Source organism: Xenopus laevis, chromosome 9_10S (assembly GCF_017654675.1).
Source record: "Xenopus laevis strain J_2021 chromosome 9_10S, Xenopus_laevis_v10.1, whole genome shotgun sequence".
NCBI lineage: Eukaryota > Metazoa > Chordata > Amphibia > Anura > Pipidae > Xenopus > Xenopus laevis.
Genome location: NC_054388.1, coordinates 48990157 through 49002919, shown reverse-complemented (window position 1 = coordinate 49002919; position 12763 = coordinate 48990157). Strand labels below are relative to the sequence as shown.

At 42.9% G+C, this 12763-nt stretch overlaps 1 protein-coding gene across 1 annotated transcript in view; it reads left to right on the top strand.

The window, feature by feature from the left end:
- Nucleotides 1–12454, top strand: part of slc49a4.S (solute carrier family 49 member 4 S homeolog) — a 29131-nt gene extending 16677 nt beyond the window's left edge. Inside the window, exons 5-9 of the mRNA XM_018238665.2 lie at nt 381–489; nt 1605–1672; nt 4634–4761; nt 7597–7779; nt 10007–12454. Coding sequence (XP_018094154.1) covers nt 381–489; nt 1605–1672; nt 4634–4761; nt 7597–7779; nt 10007–10122 — 604 coding nt within the window. The 3' untranslated portion in view covers nt 10123–12454. The remainder of the gene's footprint in view (nt 1–380; nt 490–1604; nt 1673–4633; nt 4762–7596; nt 7780–10006) is intronic.
- Nucleotides 12455–12763: the final 309 nt, after the last annotated feature.

Here is a 12763-nt window from a genome sequence, read left to right as displayed (position 1 = left end):
AATTAGTGATGGCTTTGAGTCTAAGCAGAGACGGGAGCCAGCCAGTATACCAGCCAGGTTTCCTGGATACGTGAGACATTCACTCCAAGCCCTGTCTTGCTTTATTGCCTGGATTCTAGACATTGCCATCCATATCAGAGCATCCCTTTATCTAAGAGGCTCATTTATATTCATAGTGCTGCTTGCTGGAGAGATTGGGATAATTAGAACGCTTAGTAGGAGCAGAGCAAACAGAACCACTGGACTTTAAAACTGTGTAAATATATATATTCTCGTAACCCATTCACTTCTATTTGGGCAATGCATATTGCTTTGCACTGTGTTTGAAGGGGTTAAACACATTCCTGACACCACATGTAATATTGTGCCCTCTCTTGCAGCAAAATGCATTTCCTACTGATTGCGCTGGTGTACGCCATACCACTAGGATTCTACGCAGGATGGTCTGGGGTCCTGGACTTGATTTTAACTCCTGTTCATGTCACACAGGTGAGATATTTTTAATTGCGTTGTTAATTAAGCCTGCCAGGGTGTGGGATTTGCATACTCTTGGAATGTTGGCATGATGCACTCTGTAACATTCAAGTTTGTGTTGGGCTTCCCCTTTAAGTTTTCCTTTTTTCAGCCTGAATCTTCTCTTTTTATGCTTGGAATGAACAAATCGGAAGGAATTAAAGTGCTTGGGGAATAAAAACCATCAATAGTCAAATGACTTTACAGTCAATATTCTAATGAGGCTTATATTGTGTCACACAGCGGCATTATAAATCACATCTTATAGGGGGAAACATTGCCACACTCAGCTCCCAGAATGTTGTCACAGTCTGCAGCTGCCATTGCTGTTCTTCCCAGGGTCTGACTAGGCCAAAGAGGGTATATCTACCACCGTCCAGATCCTCATGCAGCTCAGCTGGTTTCTCATTGGACAAGACAATTGGGGATTTCAATTCTGCATTCCACACCTCTGCACTTCTGGAAGTGCCACTTTCATCCTATCTCATGTGTCAATTGGTGTTTCCATCTAATAATACTGCAGCAGATCCTTATCTTCTGGAGACAACAGAAAAGCTAAATGCAGTGTTTACTTCACATGGAGAAGTTCTGGGGTTTGTAGAGTTCTGCATAGATTCACAGTCCCCCTACATGTACTACAGGTGCTTTATTCATATTGTTATGCTCTGTGCAGCTAAGAAAGCATTCTGCCACTGGGTGGTAGTGTCTTATTATAGTCTGTGAAAGGTATTTGTTCTGTACTCAGCAGAGCAACTTGCAGTTCTGGGAATCAATGCAAATCAGGGTTTTTTTTTTAATTTATTTTCCCTTTATAAGACTGAAAAGAACATCCTCAGGAGACATTTAAAAATTCTCCATAAAATATGATTCTGCAGCCTGTGCTGTTAGTTTATACTAGGACCAAAGTCCCCTTGGAATCCCTTGTTCCTGACCAAGTGTCACACATGTACAGATGGATGTTTCTTTGGTTTCTCACAGTTAAATGGGTGGGGCTGCATATAGTTTAGTTTATGTATGCATGTCCTGCAGGAACCGTGCTGCTCCATCTTTATGTTCAGTATTGGGAATAACTGCAATCTTATCTTTTTCAGGTCGATGCTGGCTGGGTGGGATTCTGGTCGATTGTGGGTGGCTGTGTGGTTGGCATCTCAGTGGGAAGGTGAGAGAAAGTTGCTTATTTATTGGTAACCATACAACAACCAGCTACTACTACCTTTTCCCAGTAATGCTATGTTAGTTACCATTGTATGAGCCTTATCCCAATTAGCGTGTGAGTGATGTTGTTGGCTGACAAATTGGTTTAGAATTAATTATGCAGTTCAGTCAATACTATTGTCTATAGGTAGAATTTCCTATCACAGTTATCCACCCTTAACCAAATGGGGAATCCTACATGAAAAACACCTGTCTTAAACCTTAAAGGGATACTGTCGTGGGAAAAAATGTTTTTTTCAAAACGCATCAGTTCATAGCGCTGCTCCAGCAGAATTCAGCACTGAAATCCATTTCTTAAAAGAGCACATTTTTTTTATTTAATTTTGAAATCTGACATGGGGCTAGATATATTTTCAGTTTCCCAGCTGCCCCCAGTCATGTGACTCTGATAAACTTCAGTCACTCTTTACTGCTGTACTGCAAGTTGGAGTGATATCACCCCCCTCCCTTTCCTCCCCAGCAGCCTAACAACAGAATAATGGGAAGGTAACCAGAGAGCAGCTCCCTAAGGGTTCAAGCACACAGGCAGATTCGGGGAGATTTAGTCGCCTGGTGACTAATCGCCTCTTCTGCGGGACGACAATCTCCCCGAACTGCCTTCCCTCTGCCTGCCTCCTGCTATAATGACAAAACACCAGAGCCAATGCACTCGCAGCACTTCGATTTCTGAAGTTGCCTCACGAGGAAACTTCGGGCAAGTTCGGAAATTGAAGCGCGAAGCACACGCTCAGATTCGGGGAGATTTAGTCGTCTGGCGACTAATCACCTCTTATGCATGGCGACAATCTCTCCCCGAATCTGCGTGTGTGCTTAAACCCTAACAACAACTGCCTGGTAGATATAAGAACAGTACTCAGTAGTAAAAATTCCTGTTCCACTTCGACTCCTTCAGTTACATTGAGTAGGAGAAACAACAGCCTGCCAGAAAGCAGTTCCATCCTAAAGTGCTGGCTCTGTCTGAAAGCACATGATCAGGCAAAATGACCTGAAATTGCTGCCTACACACCAATATTACAACTAAAAGAAATAGTGCAGTGTAACAGTGTAATTTAGAAATATAAACTGTCATAAAAATCATGACAGAATCCCTTTAAACCATTCACTTCCGATTGTCTTCCTAAACGAGAGATCTGAGATTTTTTTTTTTGTCTGTGAGGACAATATTGTCTTTATTATACAGCTTCCAATAAAAAGAGGTTAATTTGGGTTTGATAAGTTAAGTAAAAGGTTAAAAATGAACCCGCCGGCGTGTTCTTTGTGACCCCTGTGCTTAATGCCGGCTAAGTGCCAATGCTGATTTCCAGGCTCCGGCACCTACAGCTAGGATGCCCTTCTCTCACATCACAGCATGCCCTCTGCTATTTAATCAGTATGCGCTCTGCTTTTATACTGTGAAATTCTTAATGTCCTTTTAACTGCCCAAAAGGAATTGATTGGGAAAATAGCAGTTTTAAGGCAGAGTTCAGAGCCTCCCTTTTTAGTTAATGTAATTGCGCTAATGGGCTGTCTCCGAATCTGCCTTATTGTGATTGCAGAACATTGGCAGTATTATTATATGTGCAGAAGGCAAGAAGGATTTGCTCAGGGCCGAAGGATCACCTGGGGGGGTGCATTGTAAATGAGAGCACAGCGGACATTGTATAATTCTTACTGCAAGGTTGTAGTTCACTAGTTTTCCCCATTTCTGTTCTGTTTTGGTTGTGCTACATTTTATGAATCATTGTAATATGTTATCAAACATAACATCCAATCAACTGAAGTAGGTTAATAAATATTTGGGGTTTTTTTTGGAATTAGGGCTAAGAGGTTGCAATTTCGCCCAGTAGTGCCCTAACCTGACTTAAGGTGGCCATACACGGGCTGATAAAAGCTGGCAACAGCCCGAGTCGGCAGTTTATTGGCCTGTGTATGGGGCCCTCCGACGGGCTTCCCCAGTCAATATCTGGCCGAAAGTCGGGCAGATGTCGATCGGACGGGACTAAAAATCCCGTTGAATCGCGGCCGCATCTTGTTAGTTGATGCGGTCCCGTGATCCGACTACCCGTTACCCATCGTTAGGACGTGTATGGTCACCTTTAATCTGCCATGATATCTTCACTTTTATTGCCACACCTGGTGTTAATATAGTGAATAAAGTACCCCCTCTTGTAAATTATAAGGATATTATAAGTCACAGAGGAGTTCCGTGACCATATAAAAGCTGAAGGCCTAAGGTGGAGTGCTTTTATACAAGTCACGGAATTCCGAGGTTACTTCTAATATCCTCATATTTTCCAAGCGCTACTTTATTAATTATAATACCCAAGTTTTAGTGAGTAGTGTGACAAAAATGGCTTCACTACTTACCGTTTATAAATGATGACATCAGTACTCACCTTTTATAAGGATATAATTTACAAAATATTCATGGCTGTAGTGTAGAAGACTGCTGGAGGGGCTGCCACGTGGTCAAATGGCAAGCCGTCTGCAACCCAAAAAGAGAAATGTTGTTCTGGCCAAACCCACAACACCTCCTACCCTGGACATACACTGCAGTTTGGGTACATGTTGCTTTTAGGATCAGAGCATCACATTTAGCCATTCCCCCCTTTGTAACAGCCTTTTGTCTTTGTTTATTGCGCTGCAGAATGAAGAAATGGAGACACTATAATTTGTTTAGAAATGCCCTAACTGTGATTTTTTTTCAGTTCTGCCATGTAGCATGGATGTGAATATGAGAGTCACTTGTCATTTTCCCAAAAAGACAGATAAATAAACTGATTCTTTGAATGACCTCACACACTCACACTCTCATACACGCAGGTACTTCTAACGTACTTCCTGGTCAGGCTGTTTGTTATACTATACACCCTATTTCTAGCACAATGTGAGCAGTAAGGCTTTGCTCACCTTCTTCCTTTGTCAGATTTGCAGATTCTATCAGAGGGGTGCTGAAGCCAATTCTCCTGCTGCTGTTTTCGGGGGCAACTCTCTCAGCAACATGGTTCACACTCACCTTTTTGAGCAATTTCACTCACCTGCCTTTAACCACAGGTAAGTCTCTAGGGCATCAATCCCCAACCAGTGGCTCTTGAGCACCATGTTGCTCACCAACCCAAACAGAGCCTCCTGTAGGCTGTCAGTTCACATAGAGACTACCAATTAGCCAATCACAACCCTTTTTAGGCACCCTCAGGAACTTTTTCCATGATTGGTTGATTTTCAACTAATGTGACTCATGAGTAAAAAAGGTTTTACCTCTACTCCCCAACTATCTATGTGTCTTTGACTTGAGCGAAATACAAAAAATTTCTGGCTTTGATTCTGGGGAGGTGGGGGGGACTTTTACTCGTCTTTCTCATAGCCTGGGGTCAAATTCTTCCTTCTCAGATGGCCAATAAAACTGGTTTTGCTTTCTCCTGTTCTGCCAAATGGAGAAGATGTTTGTTGCTATGACCCTCTTACATTGCTTTACTGTGGTGGCTTGGGTTCTGTGAACCCAGTGTAAATTCCATTTGGGTCCTAGTGTTTGTATAAGTAATAGCTTCCCATCCTTGCAAAATTCACTCAGCTTGATTTGTATGGGTTTCTCCGAGCAGTGCTGCCCTTTAGCAGTGGCTCCTGGGACTTTGTGGCTGGCTACAAACTTCCAATGTAAGATCAGCAAGGAGACTATGAATTAATAAACAGCTTGCCACTCTTTTTGGCAGTGGGAAAGGCAACGATTTTATTGGAAGATATCGATGGAGCGCTTCACCATTTCCTAAGTGTCTGGACACACAGGGGTTGTTTATTTGCATCCCATTCATCAAATATAGATGTGCGGCCTGGGCTTCGCTCAGCACTTCATTACTGTGTTGTGTGGATAATAATAAATGCACCATTGATATGCAGCTGTAAGTAGATTATTACAGGCTGGGGGTTTAAAGTGACCTCGGCTGTTTATATCTGTGCCTCCATACAGTAAACTCTGGCCATGTACTGCTGCTCAGTCTTTGCTTGCAGTGAGGGATATCAGCGATGCCATGTAATATGCATCTATACTAGGCCTTTGGCATTAAATGGGAACAAGAATTATAAGTTGCCTAATAAAGAATATGAATAAACTGGGTGCAAAGGTGCTCACTAAATCCTCTTACCCCTGAACTTCAGTCATAGAGGGAGGAAAGGAAAAGTAAACAGGTACTTTTTTTTTTGTTACCCTCGTTTACTTTTATTTACCCTGGGGTCGGTGGTTGACTGACTATGAGAAAAAGATCAGCACAGGAGTAGGAAGTACAGAAACTCTGAGCTCGCCCCCTGATTATAAGGGAAGGGAAACTGGATTCATTTACCCTGGGAGAGGTTGTTAGCTGACCATGGGGAAAGAGAGCTACCCAGGGTCAGAGAATCCGAGTTTTGTACCCAGGTAAGAACTAGATTAATTTATTAAAGGGCAGGTTCCTGTATGACCATGGGAGTAGTTCTAGAGCAGGAAGTACAGAGCATCAGAGCTGTGTATCTGGCGTATTAATGGGGGCAACTTCATTTACTTAGCCTGGGGGGAGGTTCCTAGTAGGGCTGATAGGATCAGCTTCTACTCTATTGATATGCTCCTTGTAGCTGAGGGCCAAGTTAAAGTTATTCTGCTTCCTGGCAGATCACGTGTGTGTGTGTGTGTGTGTGTGTGTGTGTGTGTGGGGGGGGGGGCTATGAATGGCTAATAACTAGTAAATCATGCTGATTGAATGCACATCTGAGAAACTGCTGGGTCAGCGCCATAGATCCATTCATCTCTCTCCCCATTGTTCTATAATAGGCACGCATTGTCTCCTGCCATCTTACCCACTGTTTAAAGCTGGTCAATGACAGGTGTTATATATGGGGAAATGCTGGAAATGGCAGCACTTTGGTTGCACAAAATAAGAGCTAAGTAGCCACTGATTTATAGGTAATGACACTGCTTTATGGACACTAAAGGTGGCCATACACGGATAGATCCGCTCGTTTGGCGATGTCGCCAAACGAGCGGATCTCCCTCCGATATGCCCACCTTGAGGTGGGCAATATCGGGCTGATCCGATCGTGGGCCCTAGGGCCCAACGATCGGATCCTAGCGTTCACCAAACGGGCGGTCGGATCGCGGGACCGCATCAACGAACAGATGCGGCCGCGATCCGACGGGATTTTTAATCCCATCCGATCGAGATCTGGCCGACTTTCGGCCAGATCTCGATCGGGGAAGCCCGTCGGGGGCCCCCATACATGGGCCAATAAGCTGCCGACACGGTCTGTCGGCAGCTTTTATCGGCCCGTGTATGGCCACCTTAAGAGCATCAGTAACCTCATGCAGCTTTGCAGTGCCCTGTTCCTGTACCACTTTCCAACCATAAACAGCTTAATTAAAGGGGTGGTTCACCTTTAACTACACTTTTAATATGTTATAGACTTTTCAATCTGTCTTCATTATTTTTTTTTATTTTTTTTTATAGTTTTGTAATTATTTGCCTTTTTCTGACTCTTTCCAGCTCTCAAATGGGGGGTCACTGATCCCATCTAAAAAACAAATGCTCTGTAAGGCTACACATTTATTGTTATTGTTACTTTTTATTACTCATCTTTCTATTCAGGCCTCTCCTATTAATATGCCAGTGTCTTATTCAAATCAGTGCATGGTTGCTAGGGGGATTTGGACCCTAGCTACCAGATTGCTGAAACTGCAAACTGGAGAGCTGCTGAATAAAAAGCTAAATAAGTAAAAAGCCACAAAGAATAAAAAATGAAAACCAAAATGCAAATTGCCTCAGATTATCACTCTCTACATTATACTAAAAGTTTATTTAAATGTTTAAATACAATCTGTATGCTTGTATGTATACATACAAAATGGATTCCATTTCCCTTTTACAGCAACACTGTACACCTCTTGCATCCTGATTGGTGTCTTTTTAAACGGCACCGTTCCTATATTCTTCGAGCTGTTTGTGGAGACTGTATACCCCATTCCAGAAGGGATTACATGTGGAGTCGTCACTTTTCTAAGCAACATATTTATGGGAGCCCTGTTGCTGTTCCTCACGATGTACCATACAGGTGAGTTGGGGAACTGCCTGTCTGTGATACTATCCTGGGTACCCCTGGACTGTCACCCCAATGTTTCTATATACTGTATACTGTAACTTTGTTATGAGCTAAGGGAGCCCAGCCTGAAGGCCAGTTAGGGTGAGATTTGGGGTGAGTTATTATTTGTGCCAAGTTATTATTTGTGCCCTGTGTACCCCTGGAGCTAGAGCAGGGTGACTGTTACCCCACTGTCTCTATATATCTGTAACCTTGTTATGAGCTAACGGGGCCCAGCCTGAAGGTCAGTTAGGTTGAGTCTTGGGGTGAGTGCTTATTTGTGCCCTGGAACTATAGCTGTTACCTCAATGTTTCTACGATATATATCTGTAACCTTTTTTATGCACTAAGCTGGAATAGGAACTGCCACAGGAAAGTCACTGCTTAGCAGCACTGTTGGACTTTCTCAGGCGCCTCATTTCAGTGTGAATGCTATTATGTCTGTTGATCCCAGTAACCCTCAGACAGAGAGCAAAGTTCCCCTTTTTTCAGACACTGGAGATATATGTTTAAAATATTAATGTGATGAGACCTCTAAATGGTCTCATGTTGCCCTGAAGGCCTTCATTAACTGCTGGGGATTTATGCCATGGAAGTGGTAGCAGTTTATTAAGACATAAAAAGGACTATGTGTATGGGTGATGCTGTAAGAAGCCTCCTACCATCTTCCCTTTCAGCCCTTATATTCCAGTTCTTATATCTCATTAGTAACCCACTGGGTAAGGTGCTCTTTATTCTGTTGTCAGGGGAGCTGTCATATTATTACAGACTGTTCCTATTCTCCTTGAAGGCATCAGTAGTGCCCAGGTCCAATTTGACATCAAGAGCCCTTACTTATAAATGTCAGTAGCATCTGGCAGCGCTGCTGGATCCGTGTATATTCATAAATCCTCCTTATTACTTGCATTCTTTCCTTTCTTTCATTCTTTCCTTCCTGTGAAAGTTGCATCACCCTATAGGGTACCGTGCCCAGGGAGATTTGTTTCTAAAGATGATTGGTCTTCATTTTTTCTATTCTAATAATTTAAGCAATGGTTGGACTGGTTACATAGCACTCCATGGGCAAAACTAGACCTCTGGTGCATTATGAGCAGTTGGGGAGGTAACTCTGAAGATGTGTGCTGAGCTTACTGTACCAGCCCAGACGTTCAGCATCTCTAGAACAGTTATACTCTCCAACCAGTGGCTCACAAGCAACATCCCATTGGCTGTTGCTCCCAGTGCCCTTAAAGGGCAAATCTAAATATAATAAAACCTGGGTAAATAGATAAGCTGTGCAAAATAAAAAAATGTTTCTAGTATAGTTAGTTAGCCAAAAATGTAATGTATAAAGGCTGGAGTGACTGGATATATAAGAGAAGAGAACACTACTTCCTGCTTTGCAGTTCTTTAACTCTGAGTTAGTCAGTGACTTTAAGAGGGGGCACATGGGACAAAACAGTTCAGTGAGTTTGCAATTGTTCCTTAGCATGCAACAGATATGACCCATGTCCCCCCCACTAAGGTCACTGATTGGTTACTGCCTGGTAACCAATCAGTGAAAGCAAGAGAGCTGCAAAACAGGAAGTAGTGTTCTGGCTATTATGTTAGACATCCAGTCACTCCAGACTTTATACATTATATATTAGATACATTTTTTATTTTGCACAGCCTATCTATTTAACTAGTTTTTATTTTTATACTGAACAATTCCTTTAAAGCAGGTGCTTATTTCCTTCCTTCTGTAGGCTCATCAGCCTTGTACTGTAAAGATTCTATTGTATTTATACCGTATATTGTCAGCCCCTAAGCTCAGGTAAGTGACAGCAGCTCAGAGCATGTGGTGGGAATAAAGTGTTCTTTAGTTCTCCTTTAGATTAGTGGCCTCTAAACATGGCTTTGCTGTGGAAACTTCAGGTGATGGCTCCGGCCTGTTGGTGTAAAAGCAGAAAATATATCAATTGCAGCCCAGTGAGTGCAGACCCCTAGGGGTGACGTGTAAGTCCACGTAGTTGAACAGAACAGCAGCCATTTGTATAGTGATAAGTAAGTAAAAAGGAACTGTGTTCCCTTCTCATCTGTTGTATTTGTGCAGCATTGTCATGGGTGACTGGCCACCTAAACCACCTTGTGCCCCCTTGATGGCTATGCTTATTATCTGCTGGCAGACCCTTAACCATTCTTGCTGCGTCTAATTCTTATTGTTCTTTCTCATTCCCAGACCTGTCCTGGCTCAACTGGTGCCTGACCGGCTCGTGCTTCCTCAGCCTCCTCTTCATCGTCTGTTTCAGGGAATCCTATGACAGGCTCTACCTTGATGTCTTTGTCTCCGTGTAGCAGTGCTGGACTGGGCTGCATAACTCCTTCTACATTTGCACAATGGGTTGGGGGGCGGTGGGGACTCTACGCACACCCCATGCGTCTCCTGCCGGGAAACTCCCAACTTTGTTCTGAGTGTTTTCTATGAACTGAAATTGATGTTCCGTAGGTGTTATAATGATAATTGTATCATTGTGGGATTAATGATGTGCTCGTTTTAATTAAGATTTATTTTAACTTGGTCAGGGGTGGTGGAGAATCTCTGGTTGGGTCAAAAGGCATTTTTGGTCTTCAGCATTTAAGTATTTTTATATGATTTCCCCCTCAGTGGGACTTACTGCTGCCTGAAGGCATATTGGCTGCAAAGCTAGATTTATATTTGTATTCCTTCTGACATTCAGCCAAATTTCTAGTTGGTAAGGTTAGGAAGCCTTTTCGCAAAATGTCAGCAAAAAAAAGCTTTAAAGTTTTTCATGTTGCCTTAGAATCTTATTTTCTGCAGTATACAAAATGTAATACTGACTTCCCCTTTAAAGTGCTTTAAAAAAAAATCTAAGTTAAGCAACTCCTCAATATACAGCCATTGCACATTTGCAGTTGCTCCTTCTTCACAGACCTGTTAATCACAGGACATGAACAGCATTGTGGGAGCTGAGGTCTTGGCTCCAGTAGAACTCGCTACTGCTGCTGCGTTTCATTGGTGCTTGTAGTCAGAACCAGCAATGCAAAGAAGAGCAAAGGAACGACAACTTTAAACCCAATAAGAATGGGGAATGAATGGATATTGGGAAATTCCTTCAAATTATATTCTCTTTAACCAGGCAAAAAAAAAGTTTGGGGTTTAATATCCACTTTAGTGGAAGTATATATTTGTACTAGAGCTTTACTTGTTGCCTACTACTTACTGAGAAAATGCCAATGGCAGGTGGCAATGAGGAGGCATGAAATCCTTAAGCAAAAGCAAGCCTTTCTGATTGGCTGTCCCTGTGTTAAAGGACCAGGCCTCCCAGTAATCAGAATGATCCTGAAAAACAAAATCAGCAGTCTCTTCTCATCCCAGGTGGGCCCGTATTTTATCTTGCTGCTTAAACCTCCGTATAATGTCAGCAATTTACTAATACATTTTTGTATCCCTGAGATATAACTGGTTAGATGTGAAATGTTAGCAATTGCTGACTTCATTGAGCCCCCTTTTCTACCCAATTGATGACATTTGTTACTTCTTATTCTCTCTGCAGATACAGGGGCAGATTTATTTATCAGACTTGGGAGAAAAGGCCCAGAATGCACAGGGTCGGGGGTTGGTGATTCGTGTAGATATTGCTCACTGATTAAATTGTGTTACTGGCAAGCACAGGCACCCATGAGCACAACATTTAAAGGAGATGGAAAGTAATTTTATACTTAGGGGTGCCAAAAGTTAGACACCCCCAAGTTATTGTAATTACTTACCAGACACTCTGGGAAGGTGCTTCTATCAGCAGAAAAACTGCTCCGGCCCGGGGTTCTTCCATTGAGCAGCACTGAGCGATCCTCTTGCTGCGTTTTCTTTCTTCAAGCGGGTGAGCAAAAATCCGAACTCTAAGTTATTTCATTCTACTGCGCATGCGTCTGCCCCAGGAAATTTGAAGAGCGAAGAAGCAGGAAGAGGAGCGATCCGTGGTGCTCGCTGGAATAACCCCGGGTTGCTGCAGTTTCTGCTGATAGGAGCACCATCCTAGGGTGTCAGGTAAGTAAATACAATCGATCAATTGGGGGTGCCTAACTTTTGGCACCCCCAAGTATAAAATTACTTTCCTTCTTTAATCCATATTGGGAATGTCACTTTGGGTGCCTGCTGCAGCCGGAGCCAGACATGTACCTCCCCTGATAGGGGGAATTAACCTGTGCCCAGTTGTATGGAATGGGATTGGAACCCTGGGATTGGCAGGTCATTTTAATCAATGCCAAGTTCTTTCTAGTATTGTGTTATTGTCACTTTAACCCTTTAGCCAATGAGACTGATTCACTGTACAATATTCTGTCTGCGGGTGCCACTTAATGGATTCATAGTTTACCAAAATGTCACATGTATCCCCTGCCACTTGGATGAAACCTTTGTGGGGTTGGAGGATCCAGCAGGTACTTAAGCTCATGGGTTGTGTGTGTGTGTGTGTGTGGGGGGGGGGGGGCTGTTGTGCCCACATATTAATGCTGCTTATAACCTGGGGGTAAGTGTCTCTTACACTGTGTGTATGTTGTACATAGATGGCACAAGCCATTCCCTGGTGTCTGTTTAACCCTTTTCCTTTGTTTTGTACCAACTTTTTTTATCTTTTATTTTCCAGTGAAATAAAATAAATTGAAAACATTTGTGCCAGTTCTGTTCTTAAAGGAAAAGTTGTCCCAAGGCCTTTCACTGGGCCATTTCATTAGATCCAGCCTGTATGTTGGTTAATGCATTACTGACGTTTCACACAGCCGGGCCCTTATCCTTAGCCTAGTTTGATTCCCTAAAAGAACTTCACTTTATTTTAGGAGTATGAAATTGTTCATAGAGATCAGTGCAATGTGAACTCCCATGACCAGCTTGCCACAACCCTACACTCTGTACACATCCATTACCACAGGGCGGACATTTGACCATGGGAAAGAGAGCAGCCCATGAGCAGAAAGTACA